General features: G+C 33.6%; 1 protein-coding gene across 1 annotated transcript in view; it reads right to left on the bottom strand.

Moving 5' to 3' along the window:
- Positions 1 to 6,197: 6,197 nt before the first annotated feature.
- Positions 6,198 to 22,312, bottom strand: part of CLVS2 (clavesin 2) — a 97,210-nt gene continuing 81,095 nt past the window's right edge. The window contains exons 3-5 of the mRNA XM_044676015.1: positions 14,203 to 14,313; positions 10,975 to 11,195; positions 6,198 to 6,285 (exon numbers count right to left, since the gene is read on the bottom strand). Of these exons, the coding sequence (XP_044531950.1) occupies positions 6,198 to 6,285; positions 10,975 to 11,195; positions 14,203 to 14,313 (420 nt within the window). The remainder of the gene's footprint in view (positions 6,286 to 10,974; positions 11,196 to 14,202; positions 14,314 to 22,312) is intronic.

Below are 22,312 nucleotides of genomic sequence, written 5' to 3'. Positions count from 1 at the left end.
TTGACTATAATCTCAATATGAATCAGGAGTTTGATGTAGAATCCAAAAGCACTAACTCAGTTTTAGGCAGTGAGGTTAGTTGAGACANCACTATATATATATATATATATATAGTGTGTGTGTGTGTATACATATGGTATTAAATATACTTTATTCACAAAAGAAACTATATAGCACAGTGGTAGTCTAACTTAATCTTAATTTCTCAAAAAGACATGGGAACAATCTGCATTAAAATAATGTAAAGACTATGTATATTAAATACTCGTAAAGCATCAATGAGATATTATTTGTAAAGTGCTTAGCATAGTGTCTGACACATAGTAGGTGCTTAAATAAATGTTTATTCTCTCTCAAACTAATGTATCTCCTAAACTAATGTAACACCTATAGATACAACCCATGTAGTGGGAAAAATGGGGCAGGGAGCAGAGAAGGTGATTTATTTAGGCAACCACTAGTTCTGTAAAAAATACACAGGAGGTTTTAGTGGACCTGAGAGTTCCGTATGAGAAAATAATATAATACGGATCCAAAATACCAATATCATTTAGACAACATTAATAGATCTATAGTGTCCAGAATAAGGAAGGTAATTAGTACCTTTGAACTAATCTTCAAATTCCTAATCACTCTGATATTTATTCTGAGTAGCCACATTTTTGTAGGAGCAGTGATAAATTTGAATATGACCAAGGATGTCAAGAGAGCTCACAACTATGTCATATAAAGATCAAAAAGGGACTTCAATATTTAATCAGAAGAAGAGAATATTTAGGGAAATAATAAGTATCAGAGTAATTGTTATTAAGTACTCCCCTTCATCAGAACAAAATCAACCAGTTTAAGTTAGAGGGAGACATATTTCCATTTTGTAAAAGCCAAACTGAAATTGCATTGGTAAAAGGAGCTCTAAGGGAAGAACTTCTATTATCAATATAGATTGGCATTAACTCTTTATCTTACAGACTGAGTGAGTTTCCTCTATGCAAAGACAAAAAACATGATTTGTTTAGAAAGACACTGTTACTCTATGGCAAGGAGAGGACTTGAACGCAGCTCTTCCTGACTGCAAAACCAATTCATTAAGTACTATGTCATGCTACTCACCTTCAGAGAATATAACTAGAAAATTCTCGACAAATTAGGGTTGTGCAAAATTAGAATAGAGTATATATACTAATAATTATCGATGACATCACAGGGAATCTTTAAGAAGAAGTTAGATGGGTATTTATAAGAGATGAAATAGAATTTATTTTTTTAGGGGAGGGTTATTATTAGCAAGTGTGTGTGTTTCTATGTGTGTGTGTATTTGTGTGTGTGTGTGCATCTTCCAAGATCTTTGGCAAATCTGAGATTTTATGTATTTATGACTGCCATTGATTTCCATGCTGTGCTTACTATTTTTGACAAAACACAGGATTTCCCCCCTTAAGTCTCCATGCACATGATGCCTTGAAATATTGAGTGATATCTAGATTTTAAGAAGATACCTGAGCTCAGGTTTCAATACTGATTCTGAAAAGCAAAAACACTCCCTTAGAAGACAAAGTTTTTAGCACAGACACACTATGTTCAAAAGTTTTTGAAGAATTCATAATACTACAGGCTAAAAAAAGTAACTTTCTTATACAATCACAACAATGTTCAGCATTCAGATGTTTCCATGAAGTGATATCTTAGCCATATTTTATTTGGGTTATACTTAATATGATACACAATAGATAAGGTGCTAGCAATGGATAAAGAGCCTGCTGCATAATCAGGAAGATCTGAGTTCAAACCTTGATGCTGATTCATGATAGTTGTCTGAATTTTGTCAAGTCATTTAATTTCTCACTGCTGGTCAACTCTGTGAAGACTATAAGTAACAGGGAAAGTAACTGTCCTGAATTGGTGTAGGGAATTTCCACACTTGAAGTTCCCAATAACATCACATCCAGATCCTAGACAATGCCCATCAAAATGCAAAACTGGCAATTACCTTACATAAATTTAATAACAATTGATAGACCAAATGAGAGAATTTAGATTTCTTGCCAAATTAATTTCACTTTATAATAGTTGCTGACTATACAGGATTCTCATGATGCAGGTAAACTTAAAAGTAATTATTAGTTAATGTATGCATAGGGAATTAAGAAGATAATATTAACCATAGAGAGCATTTTAAGGTATTGGTAAAATAGGAATAGAATTTTGTACATATGTTGATGATATTTTATCATCAAGATTCCTTGATATAACTTGTGACAATGAGAATTCCACTCCCCTAAGCCAATGCTCTCTCCTCCAAGATCTTTAAGGTGTATAGTAGAAAAGTTAAACAATTGCCAAGGACAGATATTTTTTTTTTACTATAAAGGTTTCCTTTTGTGATTAGGTATTCAATTCTCCTAATGGAAATTAAAACAGCTCTTTATCATATACGATAATTACCTTTTGTTCTCTTACAAATATACCAGAAATTGCAAATTCTTCATTCAAACCATTTACCCTGTTGATGACTTTAGAGATAACTCGTAGAAGTTGACTTTTGGATTATGAAAATTTGCTTTTCCAAAAGGTCAGTTGAAGTGCCATTTACATGTGTAGACTTACAGGAAAATCATTGGTGCCTGAGCCTACACTAACTTAAAAAACACACAAAGAGAGCAATGGATTATTCATTTTCTCAATCTTGCCTGCTAAACTCTCTGATACTTTTTTCATATAGCATGGGACCCATTATTTTAATAACTCTTTATAAAGAACCATCTTGAACACAAATAATGATGAAATACTGTAACTGAAGTGCACAAAGCAAAATCAAGAAGGTTGTTTCCTTTCCCAATTTCAAATGGTTTCAGTTTCAGAACTATTATAGAGACAGAATATGCTTTTTAAAAAGAGAATGAAAATAGGAGTTCCTATACCAGAGCATGGTTTTATTACATCTTTAAAGAGGCACTTTTTATTGTTTCTTAGAATATATGTCCACGAAAAACTCTCACTCTTTGAGTAGTATTGACAGGTACGTGCAAGAAACAATGACAAAAATGAGAAGAGAAGTTATTTATTTTTCTTTAGCCAGCTGCCAATCAAGCAACTTGAAGGTGAACAAGAGAGAAGAAATGAAGGAGGAATAAGAAGGAAGAGAAGAAGAAATAGGCTGCTGGGCTATATTCCAAACCAAATGTAGTGAAACTCTTTCAGATATACACATCTTCAGTCACAAGACCACTACAGAAAGCTTACCACTGATCTTGAAATTGAGAGGCAGCTCCAATAGGGTAAACAGTCAAATATCGATAGCCTACAACAACTTTTGAAAAAATGAAAATACAAATGCTAATTAATAGGAACTAAGTTTGACAGTTAGCACACAAAGACACATGTCACAGAAAAGCCGCTCAAAGGGCTCCCAAACAAATTGCTACTTAAGCAATAGTAAGAAAAGGATTCATAAAGTTGAATGTACATCTCTTGACTAAGCAACTTCAAAGAGGTCATTGGCCAATGAGCTTAGCTTTTGAATCACCTAGACAAAGTAATTTCAAAAGGCATCACTATTATACTTCATCCATTTATTTTTAGATGTTTTAAGTAATAGAATCAACTATCATATTTTCCATGCTATGCTCATGCAGCAGTATAACACTGCATATATCCCAAAGTCGAGAGAGGGGGAATAACATTTGAATTTTAAATATATGAAAAGAATTACCATCCTGTTTATAATTTCTTAGGTCCATTTTAAAGGAGTTCACATTCTTCGAGCACATTCTGAATGCATGATAAGAGTAGGAGACTCGGAATATATTTTCTGGAACTGGAAAGGTAGCTAACAATTGCAGATTTAAGCTGTGGTTGGTCCATTAAAGGAAAAGTCACATAAAGATCATTGGACGTCGATTCTACTTAGTTTGCTACTATTACTATTATTCTCTCCTCCCCACCACCACCTAATTATAAGTCTGGGAACTACAACTTGTAACCTTACAGAGAGTTGTGAAGAGTATGAAGCCTAAAGCTCCAAATTGTCTGCCATATATACAAACATGAAAACATAGACATTCAGGGTCACTTAGCAGTATAATCATTAAATAAGAAATGAAAGGTCCATGATCCTTTATTTCCAAATCATTTTCAGCATTAAATTATTAGTAGGTTGAGCTGAATATTTGATACAGTAAGTGCTTTTTTCTGACACTGAAGAGAAATTGGCATTTTTTAAGTTGTTAATTCAGATTTACTAGCAATTTCTTAACATACTTTGAATTGTACCAATCGATGCACTGGTGTTTTTTGTTTTTTGTTTTTTCTTAATTCCCCAATACTTTTAAAATAGACTAATGTTCCAAGGCATTGTGATCTAAAATATTTCATGCAAATTGATTAAGTGATCAATACAAAAAGGAAAAGAGCATCTGTCTCTCCTGTTTTGGCTACAGATTCTGATATGATCCAGATGTCCAAGTTAGGTTAGATTTGGGAAAGGAGACCTTGAGTGTAAAAGTCCTTATAAAGGGAGCAATAAAACTATATTGCTTCCAGTTCCCAAAAACTTGTTGAGTTACTATCTTTCTCTTCTCTTCATCCTCAGACATATAGTTTTTGTCCATTAAGCCCCAAACCCAAAAGAGTGATAGGGACATTGATTCCTTTCCCTGATAATAGGAATTTAAACAAAAGAAAATATTGACACCATATTGGAAGAGTTCCCTTTCATTGGTGATCCATAAAAAATGAGATGAACCCCAAAGCTGGTTTTAGTCTACATCACGCACACTAGCTTTGGTGATTTAGCTATAACACCGAAATGCAATTTGTCCATTCATTTCTCCCTTCCTACACAGAGATTCAAGTGGATGATGGAAACCTAACATTGGTCAATTTGAGAAAAATACAGTTGATGAATGCCATTAAATATATGCATCAAGATCTGTTGTTCCTCTGAGGTAAAAAGGATTTCAGCAATATGGCACATGTTCAAAACTACATTACAGATAAAATTAGTACGCCCTTAAACAGTCACTGAGAGTCTGTTTCACTACACCTGGTTTACATTGACCTTTAGATAAAGTAGGTTTCAGCAGTACCTCATATGAAAATCTATAACGTCTCTAAGCATACTGAACAACTCTCATGGGGTTTATGGATCCTTAATTAGTACGTCTCTTCTTTAGAGCTCAGTAAAAATATATATATATATGTATATATATGTATTTTTTTAACCAACCAGTTCACATGATTCAGAAGTTAGCCCCTTGTCTGCTAATTGAAAGTGTTGTGTTCAAAATTAGTTGTCAAAACATTCGGCTTCTATGAGTTCTCTTCCTCTTTGTTGATGAGATTTGAGAAAAAGTTCTCCAATTATAGCAGCCAAAATACAATGGAGCCTTCAATAAAGAACAAATTGTGAAGACAGAAGTCTGAGAAGAGTCCACACTGTTCCCAAATTCTACATCTTAACTGAGAGGAAAATGCCTCTTCCCAGTGCCCAAAGATTCAAACCTAAAACAGTTCCAAAGTTTGGTTTACCACCTCAACTGCAATCCTTTGACTCACTAATACAAGGCTAGTGAAGATCTCAGGGCATGCTTCCTGTGAAATGATACTCTCCATCTAGGAACGTTGCAATAATAATATTATTTCCCAAGATTATCAATTTCCCTTTTCTTAGGAAGAAGTGTATTAACATACTGAAAGAGAATCTCAGTGGAAAAAGATGTAGTAGTCACTATGATAGCTGTAGTATGGCTTCATAGGAAACAGGGCTATATATTTAATTAGCTTTGATCTTTTTCATGTGTTTTACCCCTTTGGTTACAGTGTGGAGTGAGTGTGTGTATGTGTCTCTGTGTGTGTGTGTGTGTGTGTGTGTGTGTGTGTGTGTGTGTGTGTGTATGATAGGGACTTGAGTCATCCTTTTCCAAACTATGTTGCTATCAAGACTAACAAAAGTGAAGTGGAGCTTATGTTGTATTTACAAACAAGTTGGCACTTACAGAATAAATTATTGATTTTAAAAAAAAATCCAGCCCAGGTCACCTATGTTTTAGGCACACTGGGAAAACCTGCTGCCTTATTACATTATGCTACATTAATATGAATAAATTAGATTCCCAGCTGGTACATTCTTCCCCAATGGTTTGCTTCTTGCCTAAAGAGAATACCTTCCATTCCAATTTATTGGTGATGTTAATAGATTCTTAGTCCAGAGAAAGTAAAGGCTGCATGTTTTCTTCCTCATTTTTATCCATGCGTTTTAGCACTGCAGGATCCACCACTGACTGAGATCTAGGAACAAGCAAATAATAAATGAATGAGTATAAATAGATAGATAGTTAAATGAATGAATTGATTAATAATTTAGCCACAGTCAACCAAATTATCCATATTACACTTTTCTAGCACATCTGTCGCATTCAAATTATTGATAGAATAATTAAACAGATGATGTCCTTCATTGACACTATTCCCTCTTTTCTTTGTTTGAATTTCCCCCCCAAAATCAAGGAATTATGAATTGGAAGCACAAGAGCAAAGGAGATACATGAAAAAAGAGACAAATGGCGACTCAAATTAGGCTGCTGTAAAATGAAGTAATGCTATCAATTTCCTCCATAAAATGTCAATCCCTTGGGTACATTTTTGTCATAGTGTCCACAGTGCCTGTAGTGCAAGGGTGGAATTAAATCTGTCTGGACATCGAGTGTTGAGTAGAAAAGGGTTCTATGCATGTAAGCTAATTCAGGGAACTCGACCATCTTCCTGATTCTTTTCATAGTGAGTTGAGGCATGACTATAATTTTTTCAATACTACAAATTCTAAGGCCATAAAACTTGGAGATGAATGCCTTTGCAGTACACATAGAGAGGGGTAAAATGTAAGAATAAAGGTTGGAAAGGATCTGGTTAGAAGGGTTACAAATTTTCCCCCTAAAAAATCTATTTAATCCTATAAGTAACAGGGAGTCACTGGAGTTTGAAGATGACAAAAGGATGTCTATGTTTTAGGAAAACAACCTATGCAACTGTTTGGAGTATGAATTAGAATGAGAAGAGACGAGTCAAGGAAACCAATTTGAAAACTATTTCAATAGTTGAGGCAGGTAAATATGAAGGCTTGTAAGGGGAAATATAAGAGAGTTGATGCGAAGATAAAAATATCAAGATTTGGTAACCTATTGGACGTGTGCAATGAAAATAAGGAGTCAAGAATAACATTAAAGTTGCAAAATATAAAACAAAATTCCTATCCTTAAGAATTCTATGAAGCAAATGAAGTCTAAATGCATTTTTCCATATTATTCACAAATTCGGATTTCCAATGCCACTGTATCTCCATTCATTAAGATCAGATATCAAAAATATTAACATTGAAAAAAAAAGGAATTCCCAACCAGACCATGTAAAGATAACAAAACTTAATATCTAGTGAATTCATTACTTAGAATTTTTAAGTTATTTAACAAATAAGTAGCCACTCTTTTCTAGCTTAAGCATCATTTTATTATTGGAGAAGCAAGTAATCTGAACAAAAGCCTTTATATACATACAACTCTGTAGCAGGCTAGAGTTATACTTCAATTTATCACTGGGAAACAACTTAAAATTAGGAAGGAGAAAAGCTAATGAAACATGCTACTGTTGTGGCAGAAAACTGCCTCCTTAATAGCTATAGCATTAGCAAAGCAGCTGCCCTTTTAAAATTCTCTCCATAATGATTTTTTTCTCCCTGCTGCTCTACCAGCCAATTGAATATTGTTGTGGCAATGGCAATATGCTTCTTAGCAGACATCATTAACTTTAGATAGAAAAACTATAAGCTAAAGTACAGGCTAATGATGAAAAAAGCGGACAGCAAAACCATTTATAAGCTGAAATCAAAATGAAACCCCCCAAAATGAATTACATGATTAAGCGAACTGATTCAACTCTAAGCTGTATGTAAATAGGTTTTGAAAGCATAACAGAAAATTTCAAAGATAACTCCTTTTTATTGTTTCACCTCAATAGCCAAATAGGCAGCAATCTCCAACTTGAGGACAGTGAAAGAAGAAAGTCACAAGGTGACTAAGTAGGAAAAGGAACCATTATAGGAAAGAGACAATGCATAGCTCAGTGCCTGGCATATAGTAGATATTCCAAAAAATAACTGTTGACTGACAACCTCGGCCTCAAATGCATTAGGCAAAGATAAGCTATTTACCTATATTAAAAGATCATAAATAAAAATCCTAAATACAAGCAAGCAAACAAATGAAACTGGACTATTTGAAAAACAGGATATACCATCTTCTTTTAGGAATGCTCAGTTGACTGGTGGATAATAAGCCAGTGAGTGACAAAGTTCAGAAGTGTTAAATCCTGCTCAGCTGTTATAAATCTACTCTGTAGTTGTTCTGTGTGTCCATATGTGTGCACACGCAACATGCACACATACACACACTTTGTTTTCTCCACCAATAAAATGTAAACTGAAGAATATGGATTATTTCATTTATTTATTTTACAATCTGAATCCCTAACACTAAGTGTAGTATCCACGTGGGTCGATGGGAATATGATTGAGGATGTAGACTCTAAGCAATCACCCCAATGCAAATATTCATATTATGGAAATAGGTCTTGATCAATGACACATGTAAAAAACCCAGTGGAATTGCTCATTGGCTATAGGAGTGGGGTAGGAGGAGGGGAGAGAAAGAACATGTAAACATGGAAAAATTTTCTAAATTAATTAATTAAAGAATTTCCAGTCAGAATGAATGAATGAATGAATAGAAATGTAAACTGAAGAATATGGATTGTTTCATTTATTTATTTTGCAATCTGAATCCCTAACACTAAGCATAGAACCTGGCTTATAGCAGGCATTTAATTAATGCTTTTCATTTGATTGATTTCTTAGTAGTTTTGCATTGCCTGTGATGGCAGGAGTTTCTAAACCAGAGTTCTTTCTGCTGATGAAATCACAGACTAGACCAAAAAAAAAATTTTTTTAATTAAGTACAAAGTGGTTTGCAAATTTATAAGTCCAATTTCAAACTGAAAGATGAGACGATTTACTAATAATGCCTTTGAGATCTTTAACAACTGTTAACCCACTGACCTGAAAGAGTTAATGAGTTTCTCAAAGGTTTTCATTTTCTCCTAGTGAATTGTTGATGAAATGGAGACCCTGGGTCCCTTGGTCTATTTAATTTACTTAGCATCGAGACTGTAGAAAGGAAACTTTTAAAACAAATAGCTAAGGGGTAGTAAGAAGATGAAAGAAAAGATAATGAACATGTACAATAATGTATTTTTGTTGAAATATGTTCTTATAACATTCACACATGCACTGAAGCTCCAATAGGAAATGGCAGACCATTTTAGCACAGGCTGAATGTAACATCTAATGCACATCTACAAAGTCTAGAACGTCCTGTTCTGACACTTCTTTTTGGCATAGACTTGCCCCTGTGTCCTTGAAGGACAGACCTGTGTATTCAGGGCAAACACTGGCAGTTCCTATTAAGCAGAAAAAATAAGCCTGACAATGGACTATCATGTCAATGAAAATAGAAGTACGATTTAAGTTCGGACAGACTTCTCATCAGAGGCTAGTCACAAGCTAATGATTTGTAGTATCCTAAAAATTCGTGAAGACTATCTACTGAGAAAGGGTTCTGAGAAGCACTGCTAGAAAGAGTGTCCTCATCAATGAAGCATGGAAATATGATATATTTCTTTTTTAAAAAAGATTTGTTATCCTTTTGAGGTTATATGTTCTTTACCTCTTTCTACTAATCTCTGAATATATATATATACATACATACATACATACACACACACACACACACACACACACACATATATATATATATATATATATGGACAAAAAAGCTTTAACCTAATGGAAAAAAATTAAAGGCAGACTGGGATTCTGTTCTGATCTCTCTTCTCTCGTTATGCACTACAGATGTCAGAATTGGTTTTGAGATGCTGTGAACCATTGCAAATGTGGAACATCTCCTAAATAAAACAAGTCAGGCATAAACTGATTATGGGCTTATATCCCAATCTGAATATTGTTTCAGTTCTATTTCTCTTTCACCCCTAGAGACTAGGGATACTCAGTCATTAAGTACCATTCAGCTAGATATCTGCAAGAAAAGGGGTGGACTGGGTGGAAATATGGTTGGACAAAAAGGATACCCAAGTAACTCCTGATACTTTGATATTAATGAAAGGATCCTCTCTGAACGTGTTTAGGAGTTAAGAATTTAAATTTAGGGCACTGGATCCAGAAATATGCAACAAAAGGTACCTCTTTGATAATTTGCATAAAGGGAAAAGTGCCTCCTTCTCACTGATCCTTTGAAATCTATCTCAGCAGAGAATGAACCACAATACCCCAGCTGGGGGATAGTTGACCTGCTCTTAATAATAATTTATATTAATAATAACTGAAATTTCAATAACATTTTAAGATCTTACAAAGAATTTTCTAAACATTATCCAATTTAATTCTTGTAACAATCCTATGAGGTATGTAATATTATTCACCTCATTTTAGAAATGAAACACAGAGGACTTTTGTGACTTGCCCAGGATCATATTGCTGGTAAATTGGTTTATGTAGGATCATACTTGTGTTTTTTTATTTAATTTCTAAATCTAATTCTAATTCAAATAGTTTTCGTACACTATACTACATTGTCTCAATACGACCATAAGACTAACCCAAGTAGAAAATCAGGTAGAAATTATTTTTCCCATCTCATTTTTGAGAATTCATGGAATACTGGCCTCAAGTATGCCATTATAGTCTCAGACACTCATCTTTCTATAGTTCCAGAGAGAACATCCTCAATATACAGGGAAACTATCATATGATAAACACACACATATATATAAAGTGAAACAAAAAATTTCATTATAATGTATAAATGAAAATTCAATTTACATAGTGATAAACTACACCTGTCTGCAACATACCTCTTCATGGATTTTGGAGATAATTCTTTCTCCACTTCTTTCACTGGCATATTGTAGGAGTCCACATTGTACTCACTATCATCATCATACTCATGGTCTAGCAGTGTTCTTGCCCATGTACCCATATCATAAGGGGGTAGCATCCCTCCAAATTCAGAAGGTAGAATCTCTGGATGAATGAGTTGGTGCAGGCTGTTCAGGTTATTTCCATGCAGAAATATCTACATTTTAAGAGAAAAAGAAGACATCCACACCACAAATCATAAAAAAAAAAACATAACTGCCTTGGCTAAAAAGTAATTATATAATTTTGCGAAGGCAGTTTAACATAACAGTAAGATTGAAGAACCACTTCTTTAAGGCCATACCTTACCCAAGGTCCCGGAATATATATGCTATTCTGATCTTGGGTAATCCAAAGGAGGATTTGTATGTACCATAAACAAATCTATGGGTCAACCATTCATTCAATATGATGATTTGTATAATAAATCCTACTGACCTTTTTTGAAAATGATGCTATTTCACAAATGATTCAGCAACTGGACCTTTGCCAACCCATAAATTAAATTTGTAAATTGACACTAGTTTGAAGCCTTTCTCCTAACTACTACTAAGAATGTTTTACTCAAATCAGCCCTAAATGTTATTCTACCATGGAAAATGAGAGATAGAATAAAAATCTAATGTTTGTGGGTTCCTTCAAAATGAGTAGCAATTTGTGACCCAAGTGATAACTAAAATTTCCAAGTACTTTTCTACTATAGATTTCCAGCTTTTACATTTCAAATAATTGAAATACAGATCTTTAAAAACATTCCCATAAGCATGGAAATCTGAAGAGTTATCCACATGCTCACAATTGTCCCCATGTTGCTGCCATTCCCCAGTATTGCTATAATCATCCATTCTTCCTCTTTTCAAACACTGCTTAACCCCCTACCTATAGTGGCCCTTATCATCACTTGGACTCAAAGCAGTATATAATATTCCCAGAGAAATACAAAAAATAGTTTAGAAAAAATAGAAAAAAATTTAATGATTTTATTAGGATGTTTAAGAATCAGCATATATTGCTTATATTTTATGGAGTCACAGACTTCTTTTTTCATAAGAGAAAAAAGACCATCTGTTGCCCCCAATTATAGTTTGAAAAGGTTAAATTATAAACATGAAATGTAAAAAGGTAATATTTTAAATCATTTATTCCAGTGAGTACCTGCAACTAATTCCATCTGTAAGTGTCCCCTAAAAGTGCATTTCAATTTTTGCACTGTTTATTTATATTATGTAAATTTTTCCAAAATTAATTAAACCTTTCAAAAATACTTTGCGTAGTTTATCTTAATATTTAGAATGATTTAGTAATAAATTTCATATTCTAGCATCTGAACAGCAAATATTTGGATGATATTTTGAAGTTACCCCAACTTGCCAACATGTATAAAATTGTGTGTGATGTGATGCACAACTATATTCTCACATGAATTTTCCAATTTAAACAGGTTTTAATGAAAGAAAGGAATTCTAGTTTTTCTTTTGAGCCTGGGCTAGTATCAGATTCCCTTATAGTGAAGTCCTGCTAGAGTATCTCCTAGCCTTCCTTTGGTCCTGTGTTTCAACAACGAAAATTGCAAGAAGGGAGACATACGCTATACACACTTCAAGATACTTCTATAAAATACATACAAATTGAAATGCAAAAATATATTTTGGGCTATAAAAAAGTTTTATCTGAAATGAAAAAGGTTGATTTTGGAATATTTTATTTGAAAATTATGCAAATAATTCTAGACTCCCTTTAAGGACCTAACATTTCCTTGGCCAAGAGAAGCTCATCAGTAATTCAAGAGCATTCATAAAATCTTAACATTGAAATGGATACTTTTACCATTCAAATATCTATTGCTTCCTTCTATGTGGGTAAAAATGAAGTACGAATTAAGGCTTCAACACTATACATTAGATGTATATGTGTGTAGGTGTGCATGTATGCACATATGTATGCATGCACACACAAGTTGCATGTATATGCACATACATATTGTGCACTTATAAATGTGCATTTGTCTATACATGTATGTATATATTTGCATCCATTTCTATGATAAACTGCTTTCTCCTCTATTAGGAGATGGGAAGACAAAAAGAGATGAAAGAGGAGTTCCTAAGATACTGAATAATTCCATTTTCTATTTTAAAAAATGATTTAATTCTGTTTTCACAGTTTTTGAAGCAATTCCTTAAATAATTGTGACAGTTCTAACAAGATTGTGACTGTAGAAAATATTATAATCTGTTACTGTATTTCTAATAATGTGCTATTAATAATAAATAACATTTTATATAGCATGTTGGGATTTGTGAAGCTTTATACATACACATTCATATTCACACCCTGTGAAGATGGTTCTATTTTTATCTAAACTTTCAACTATGTAAACTAAGATTAAAGGGATTTAAGTAATTTGAGGCTTGGTCAAATAAGTGACCAAGGAAGGATGTGAACATAAGTGTTTACTGACTCTGATTTCCATGTCCATTCACTATTACACAGTGTTGTTTTAAATGATATATTATAATTTTGTTATTATAAACAATTTATACTTTCAGAAGTACATGTAACTTTGATAGTCATGGTTACACTGAAGCATTACCTCCTTAATGCTCAAGAAAAGGATAAATTAATTTCACCATAATTATAATATTGTATATTTTACATATTCAAATTCAATGAAAATTAGTAATCTATTCATAGATTTGTATTAACCAGAAGGTTTGAATAACCATAGAAATTACCGTCAGGCAGCTCAGAGTTTACTGTATAATTGATCTTGCCAAATTATATCTACTTTAAGAAAATAGATATGCATGTGTTGTGTGTGTGTGTGTGTGTGTGTGTGTGTGGAGAGAGAGAGAGAGAGAGAAAGAGAGAGAGAGAGAGAGAGAGAGAGAGAATGGGCAATATACTTCATTTTTACTTTGAGTGGACAAATCACATTATGGTAATTAAATTATATTTTTATTAACATAAATGTCAACAAGGTGAAAAGGAAATACTAGACTTTAATAGTAGAGCTTAAAGCACATAGTAAAAAAGGCTAAAAATATCCATATATACCAAATGTGTTAATAAATATGCATTTCGTATTAGTCTATTTTATAGTAATTCACATTATGCAATTAACAGAATGTATAATATTAGTAAAGAAAAAATATTTAAAATACCCTTTTGCGTGTCTTCTCCTTTAGAAAAGGCCTTATGACAGTGTACAGGGCATGGATGTACCAAGGCTGGTTGACAAAATGAATTCCTCCAAATCGAGCTGGAAAACTGTCCTGCAGTAACACACACACACACACACACACACACACACACACACACGCGCACACACACGCACACACACACACACACACACACAATGCATGTTTTATTGTTCAAAGAAGGTTTAGTCATTCAGTTCACTAAATATTTATTAAGCAACTATTATGAGCAAAGCACTGTATTGGGTGGTAAGGACACAAAGACAAGTAGAAATAGAAGAAATAGTCCTTGCCCTTAGGAGCTTACATTCTTTTGAAAAGAAAATGCATACTCTACACAAATTTAATTCCTTCTTCTGAAGTGGTTTACCTACCTATTAAAAGAAAAAAGTGTTGAGAAACTTACCTTACTAAGCATTATCACTCTCAATTGGTTGTGGAAGATATCTGTACGTTTTCCTCAAAATTAAATAAACTCTTATAAACTTCAAAAGACCCAGAACTGTGGCATTTTAAGACTTGAAATATCTAAGCAGTCAGTCATTATAGGTTATGAGGCATAAATAAAAAGCATTTGAAGTTTGCCAAGCATTCCTACTCTGCTGGATGGTATGGGCATTTTCCATTCTCAAAATATTAATGTATTTTCCCCCTAATGTAAGCAAGTGTCTGCCAAATACTAAGTACCTGAGTGGGCATTTTACAAGTTTTCTTTTCCTATTCTAAACTTAAAAATCAAAACATTAAATACAATGTGCAATTAAAATTAAAAAACTAAAACAATGTTAAGAGGTTTTTAAACATATTTCCATTTAAATGTGTTTCTGTATAAAATTGAAAACATTTCTATGCACAGCAAATAGATACATACAATGTGTCCAAATTGACTACTTTTTAGGAGAATCAGAATTGTCACAAAGCAATTCTACTCTTTAGCTAGAATGAATATGGAATGGAATAAATACTTTTTTTCTTCATAATCCAAGAAAGATGCCAGGTAATGAATGCATCCTGCAAAATACCAAAAGAATCCTTGAGCCTATCATAATAGTCCACGGATATAAACTATTTTCTTTAAGACTTGTATGAGAGTTGAATCTCAGACGTTCCAACACCTCACAGCTAAACTTGGTCCCAGCGTTTTCCCAGATAATTCTCCTCAGACCTGGTCCAGGGGAATTTCTTTTGACAACAATCTCATTTAATTCTACCAAGAATTTGAACAAAAAAAAATTAATTAATTGGAAAAGTTATGAGTGTGAAAGTTTTTATTATGATTATCTTCTTGTTCTTTTCTTTTTTCAACACAGGAAAGCAACAGTCCTGGGATGTTATTTTTTTCATATTAATAATAATAGCAATCATTTTCTATAGGCTGTTGTATATGTGATTTTTTTCTAATTGACTAAAAGTATTGAGATATAGATCATCCTTTGAAAGCTTATGGAATATGGTTACATACAACTACAATAGTAAAAAGGTTGATGGGGATAATATTGACCCCATCCTGTACCCACATGATTTTTATCTCCTACCCTAGGTCTCTATATTTTTGTCAAAATTTTCTTATTAAAAAACATTTTTTCTCTCTCCATCCCATTTTCCTCCCCACTCTTGCAATCAAATAAAAATTATAGTTGAATTCTCACAATAAATAAGCATAGTCAAGTGAAACAAATTATTTTATTTGCCATACCCAAAATTACATGTCTCATTCTGTGTTCTGAATCCATCATCACTCTATGAGGAAGTATGTAGCATAAGTCATCTTTAGCCCTCTAGAATCATGATTTGTCATTGAATTGATCAGTTTTAAATTCATTCAAAATTAATTTTCTTTATAATATTTTCATAGTATAAATTAATCAACTCCTTATATTTACTTCACCCTGAAACAGTTTACACAGATCTTCTCAGTTCTATCTAAAACTAATGATTTCATCATTTAAGTTATAATTTATTAAATTCATAGACATATTTACTTGGCCATTCCTCAGTAAGTGGGCCCTCCCTTAGTTTCCAAGGGTTTTTTTCAGTCTTACAAGAAGAGTTGATGCAAATACTTGTGTACCTAATAGTTATCTTCTTACTTTGATCTTTTTGGGGTATATGCAAGGGTATGCTAGTAAATGTCTAACAGTAAGCTCTCTGAAAAAATGTGCACAATCTACTTTTAAATTTAATTTGCACTGTTAATATTTTCCATCACTTTCATAAGTACTCTAGACAATCAACAAAGCAATAAAGCAATACCTGATATGTAGTGCTTACCAATTTCTGAGGTACAAGTAATCACATTGAAATTTTAACCATAACCTCTCCCACAACCCAATCTAAATGGACCCTAGCACATCACTGAAACAGTTGCAAATTGCTTTCCAGAATGTCTATATCAGTTCACAACTCTACCAATAGTGCCTTAATGTACCTGTGTGCTGACAATCTCTCCAACATTTGTCATCTTCCCTTATTCTTGCCAGTCTGATGGGTATGAAAGTAGAACTTCAGAATTGCTTTAATTTGGTTTTCTCTGTTCATTATTTGGAGTATTTTATATGGTTCTAATAGTTTAGATATCTTTACTTGAGAGTTATCTTTTGATATCCTTTGATTATCTATTATGGAATGACTTTTATTCCCAGAAATATATATATATCCAAGTCAAATACAGAATGAAAGAGAGAGAGAGAGAGAGAGAGAGAGAGAGAGAGAGAGAGAGAGAGAGAGAGAGAGAGAGAGAGGTCTCTACAGTATAAAAGTATTTCCTTTCAGGCAATGAAATCTATTGGAAATATTAGGATGCTTTATTGTGAGAAAAATTAATGTTGAATTGTAATAATTTCTATATGAAACCTTTCTTAAACATCTGGTTTTGAAGGTCGATCAGCTTCCAAACTAAAGTAATTTACTTTCATGCCTCATGGCTTCTCACTGAGTTGGCTTTTGTTAGAGGCAGGATGGAAGTTTCTCCTTATTTATCTATAAACAAGATGTCTTCACTAGTCAATTAATAACTTATCTTAATATTGAGAAATACTGCCTCTTGATTATTTTAGTCATCATAATGGACAAAAGTAATACTTCAATGTTATGCCACATATCTTTGAGAATAACCCAGTTGCAGATTGATTCCATAATTATCATCACCATCATTTTTGTTATCATAACTAGAATTTACCTTTTAAGCAGGAGCTAGACTAAATGACCCAATGAGATCCCTTCCATCTCCAAGGCTGTGATTTTCTCTTACCAAAGGCACATAGTAAAATCTAGTTAAAATCCTATTATAGTGACATAAGAACAAGTATTTCTCTATCTTGAGTTATCTTCTAAGCATTAATTAATTTTTCAGAGTTTAGCACATGACTTTCAGAGCTCATGGATTTTTTCACAAGATAATTTTTATCCCAGGAAGTATCACACTATAAAAAACCAAAATGAAGAATGTTTCAGAATAGATAAGAATGGTGAACATTAAAAAACCTTTCCTTTGTTTCTAATGGAAGCTTGATTTTGTTTAAAGAGAATTCAATTTTTCATTTCTCTAGAAATAGCAGGTATATAGCACGAACATAGAAAATCTGTCATTTTATTCGGTATTGTCTCAATATAGCATTTAATTTTTTCAATAAAAACATAGGTATATGTAAAAGAAACAAAGGTCAATGGAGTTTTTTTAGGTGATTGGTTGTAAGTTTTGTAACAAATGATTGTTTGGAACAGAAAGGGGAAGGGCATGTTCATGGAGAAGAAAAATAGCAAGAGTCCCTTGGAAATTACACTGCCCATTAGCATGGATAATAAGTTAAAACATTGTTTGCCAGCTATGATAGTCTCACAAACAGCAACTCATAAGGAGATTTTTTTGGAAATAGCCAGAGGGTGGAAGGGACAAAGTAAGGAAGTGGCAGTCAAAAGAAAATTTGACTAGAAAATTTCCCTTTGGAAATGAATGAACTTGGAACTATCCATATCAGAGTTTTCTGATATGAGTGGTATGGGCAGATAAAAACCAGAAAGCCCTATGGTGTGGCATTTGTAACTGCATAGAGTATATGTGAGAAACCTTTCATATATAGGAGAATTGGTAAGGTTCTTCACCAACTCCAATGAAAACTTGGGATAGCTCCCTACCTATTTGTTGAGGCAAGAAAGAATTAACTCTGAGAAAGAAAATCCTCCTGTGTCTATCTCTTGTTATGTTTAAGATAGAAGGATCAAGAGAAAATGGAGTACACTTGCAATCCCAATCCCAGATGTTTTTTGGAAAGAGTAGCCTTAAGAAACAACTCTTTCCTTCTTAATTGTTACAGTACAATATTTACCATGCATTATGTTTTAAGTAAATGTTCTTTACCATTTTATGATATCAACATGCTTAATTTTAGGCCTGCAGAAGAGATTCAGTGGAAAATGGAGACTTGTGAACAATGGTTTTGAATAGATGATATACCAAAGCAGTTTCAAATAAACTGAATGTACAACTGGGATATCATCAGTACAAAAGTTAATCCATCACCAAAGGCATAGTCTTGCCTAACTGGCCCTGCTTTCAAATGGGATCAAGGTGATACACTATGTGGAGAGCCCAGCTAGCCTCCACTATAGAATTAATTAATTAATTAGTCAGATCTGGAGTTAGAAGGACCTGGGTTCAAATCTGATCTCACAAACTTCCTATACTTGTCCTTTATCTCTCCTGCAAATTAATTAATTTGAAATGAGTGGAATTTTGCTGACAGCAGAAACACAAAACTTGTCAGTACTGAATTAGGAGTCAAAAATACCAATGTATTTAGGAGCACAAGAAAGATTTAGACATTTGGCTAATAGATAATACTTTAAAGAAGGCAATTAATACCCTTGTGAAAAGCTTAAACCAAACCCAGCCTGGATGCAAAGTTATAGTCATAGAATTATATGTTTAAAAAGCCCTGAATGAATTCACTGGCCTGGGTCCTGTGTTTCACTGACTTCATTAGACTCCAAAGTAAGCACCATTTAGTCTGCAGTTTCTTATGCTAGCAATATCTTCCTAACCAGTTTGATGAACTATAACTGCTATTGGTTGTCATTTGTCCTGTTTCAGAGGACCAGTAATAACAGAAGGAGATGAGTTGAGTTGCTTGTAAAATAGATTTAAGTGAGGCAGAATTGCACAAAGCCATCAGACTCACTCTCTCTTTCAGAGTCATCAAGGTCCAGTGGCAAGACAAAAGTCATGATGACTAAAGATGGCCCAGGATGCAGTGGATATCCTTCACATCTTCAAGGTTTAATGAAGCTCTAAACCCTCCATAGTACCTGCTTCAGTTATTTAGCTATTCAATAACCCAGAATCTATAGGACTCTATAACACTGAGGCTAAAGAGGTTTCTTAACCACTTTTTGACAAGAGAGATGGGAGATGGACACTGCTGGCATCCTAGTGAAGTCTATGAACCTCTTCTCAGAGTAGTTTTAATGTATAGAATAAAATAAGAGAATTGTAAGAGAATTATATTAAATTAGCTAATTCATTTAGTTAATTATTGCATTTAATGTAAAATAATATTTAATTATTAATTATTAAAAGTAGAAATAATTATTAAAATTAGTTTAAATAATTTATAATTAATTGTTTTACAACTTAATTATATTAAAATAGTTATCAAAAATAATTATAAGTTCAGAGACCTCTGAGGAAATTGAGCCAGAATCAAGGATCATTACTAAATATAATGATAGCGCTGCACAAGGCGGTACAACAGAGTACTGATATGAGCTAACTGGTAAAATCAGTTTTGCGATGTTCCTAAAAATATCCTGAAAGATGGAAGAGGTGAAAAAAACCAACAAAACAAAAACCATATTACATAATGTGACCAAAGAAAGTGAGCGGTGACATAAGGCATTTCTCATATTTTGTCCATAATTTCCACTTTGTCAAATGGGACTTTGGACTAGATGACTCCTATGGTATATTGCACCTCTAAGTGTGTTTTAGAAAGATCACTGAACCATTTTGATCTCCAAAGTAGAATTTTCTATTAATTCTGCTAAATTCCTGTGCTCCACAACAAGGGAAAATAAGACAGAAGGTAATCTATTTTCAAGAGTTTAGGAAAAGCCAAAAGAGGGCAAACTAAAGAAACGTAGTGAAATTTACAGGTTTCACAAAGAATTTATCAACATATCCAGCTCCTAATCATTCCTTCATTCAAGTAAGCAGACAGTACAATGAGAACTGCCCCTGTTCTTTAGTAATATACTTTACTAACCAAACTTGATGATAATAACACTGAGCCTTTTGAACAGTTTATCTCAGTCTTTTATGAGTACATGGCCAAAATTTCCCTTTGGAAATGTATGAATTTGGAAATATCCATATCAGAGTTTTCTGGTTCATGAGCTGATTTCTTAACAAACAATTTTGATTAATTAAGTTTTTCTTTTTAATGTGAGCCAGTATAATGAACATAAAATTTTACTACTGTACTGAGAGGGTCAATCCAAAATAATATCTCTAATCATGCCATCTCTCATGACTATTAGAACACAAGAGACACAAATGTCTTTAAAAAGTAAATTCCCAGGGGCAACAAGGTAGTACAATAGATAAAGTGCCAGGTCTGGAGTCAGAAGGACCTGGGTTCAAATCTTATCTCAGATACTTCCTACAGTTGTCCTTTATCTCTCCTGCATTTTATGGATAAACTCCTTGAGAAGGACATCTACAATAATGTCTCTCATTCATTACCTTCCTCTCAAGTCTCTATAGCATGCCTATTGACCTCATTGCTCAATTAAAATTGTTCTCTCCATAGTTACTAATGATCTTTTAATTGTCAAATCTAATAGCCTTTTCTCAAATCTCATCCTTCTTGACCTCTCTACAGTCTTTGACACTATCAATCATTCTCTTTTTGTGGTATTCTTATCTCTAAGTTTTTCACAACACTGACTTCTCCTTATTATCCTCTTATTTTTCTGGCCACTCCTCTACTTCCTTTGTTAGATATTTATCCAGGTCATATTCACAAGTGGTAGGTGTACCCCAATGCTCTCTTGAGTTCTCTTTTCTTTCCCCGCTTTTTTCCCATTGGTGATCTCATCAGCTCCCATCAATTCAAGTATCATATTAACATAAATGATTCTCACACCAATTTGTCAAATCCTCTTTTCTGACCTCTTATCTTGTATCTCCATCTATCTATAGATATCTCAAATTAGATCAGTGGTTCCCAAAATATTTTGGCCTACTGCCCCCTTTCCAGAAAAAATATTACTTAGCCCCCTGGAAATTAATTTTTAAAAAAAAATTTAATAGCAATTAATAGGAAAGATAAATGCACCTGTGGCCATCACTGCCTTCCTGGATCACTGTGGCACCCACCAGGGGGCGGCAGTTCCCACTTTGGAAATCACTGAATTAGATGTACCATAAACTCAACCTGTCCAAAATTGAACTCATTACCTTTCCTTCTTCCACAACTCTCTCTTTTCCTGAATTCTCTATTACTGTCAAGTGAACCACCATTCTCCTAGTCACCCTGACTTATAACCTAGAGATCTAATACTTCTCACACTCACTAACCTCCCATATCTTATCAATTGTCAAATCCTCTCATATACACCCCGCTTCTCTTCTCTAGCATTGCCAACACCCTGATACAAGCCTTTATCAATTCATGGATGGATGACTGCAATAGCCTGCTGCTTGGTTAGCTTGCCTCAAGTCCCTCCCAACTCTAATCCAAACTCCATTCAGCTATCAAAGTGATCTTCCTAAAGTGTGGGTCTGAGTGTTACACTGGTATCAGAAGAAGATGGTAGAGGAGGATAATATTGCAGGGATAAGATGGCACAAGAGCTTTGCTTAAGTATTTGAATAGTTGAAACATAGAAGACAGATTAGACATGTTCTATCTGGTTCTGCAGGCAAAGAGAATAATTTAGGCTAGATATTAAGATAAACTTCTTAACAATTATTGCTTTCTAAAAGTGGAATTGTCTTCCTTAGGAGATGGTGCAGTCTCTTTCTGTGGAGGTCTTCAAGTACAGATTAGATAGACACTTATTGGATAGATGATAG

This window comes from Gracilinanus agilis, chromosome 4, assembly GCF_016433145.1.
Source record: "Gracilinanus agilis isolate LMUSP501 chromosome 4, AgileGrace, whole genome shotgun sequence".
Lineage (NCBI taxonomy): Eukaryota > Metazoa > Chordata > Mammalia > Didelphimorphia > Didelphidae > Gracilinanus > Gracilinanus agilis.
Note: the sequence above shows the minus strand (reverse complement) of the source record. Positions and strands in the feature narration are given on the sequence as shown.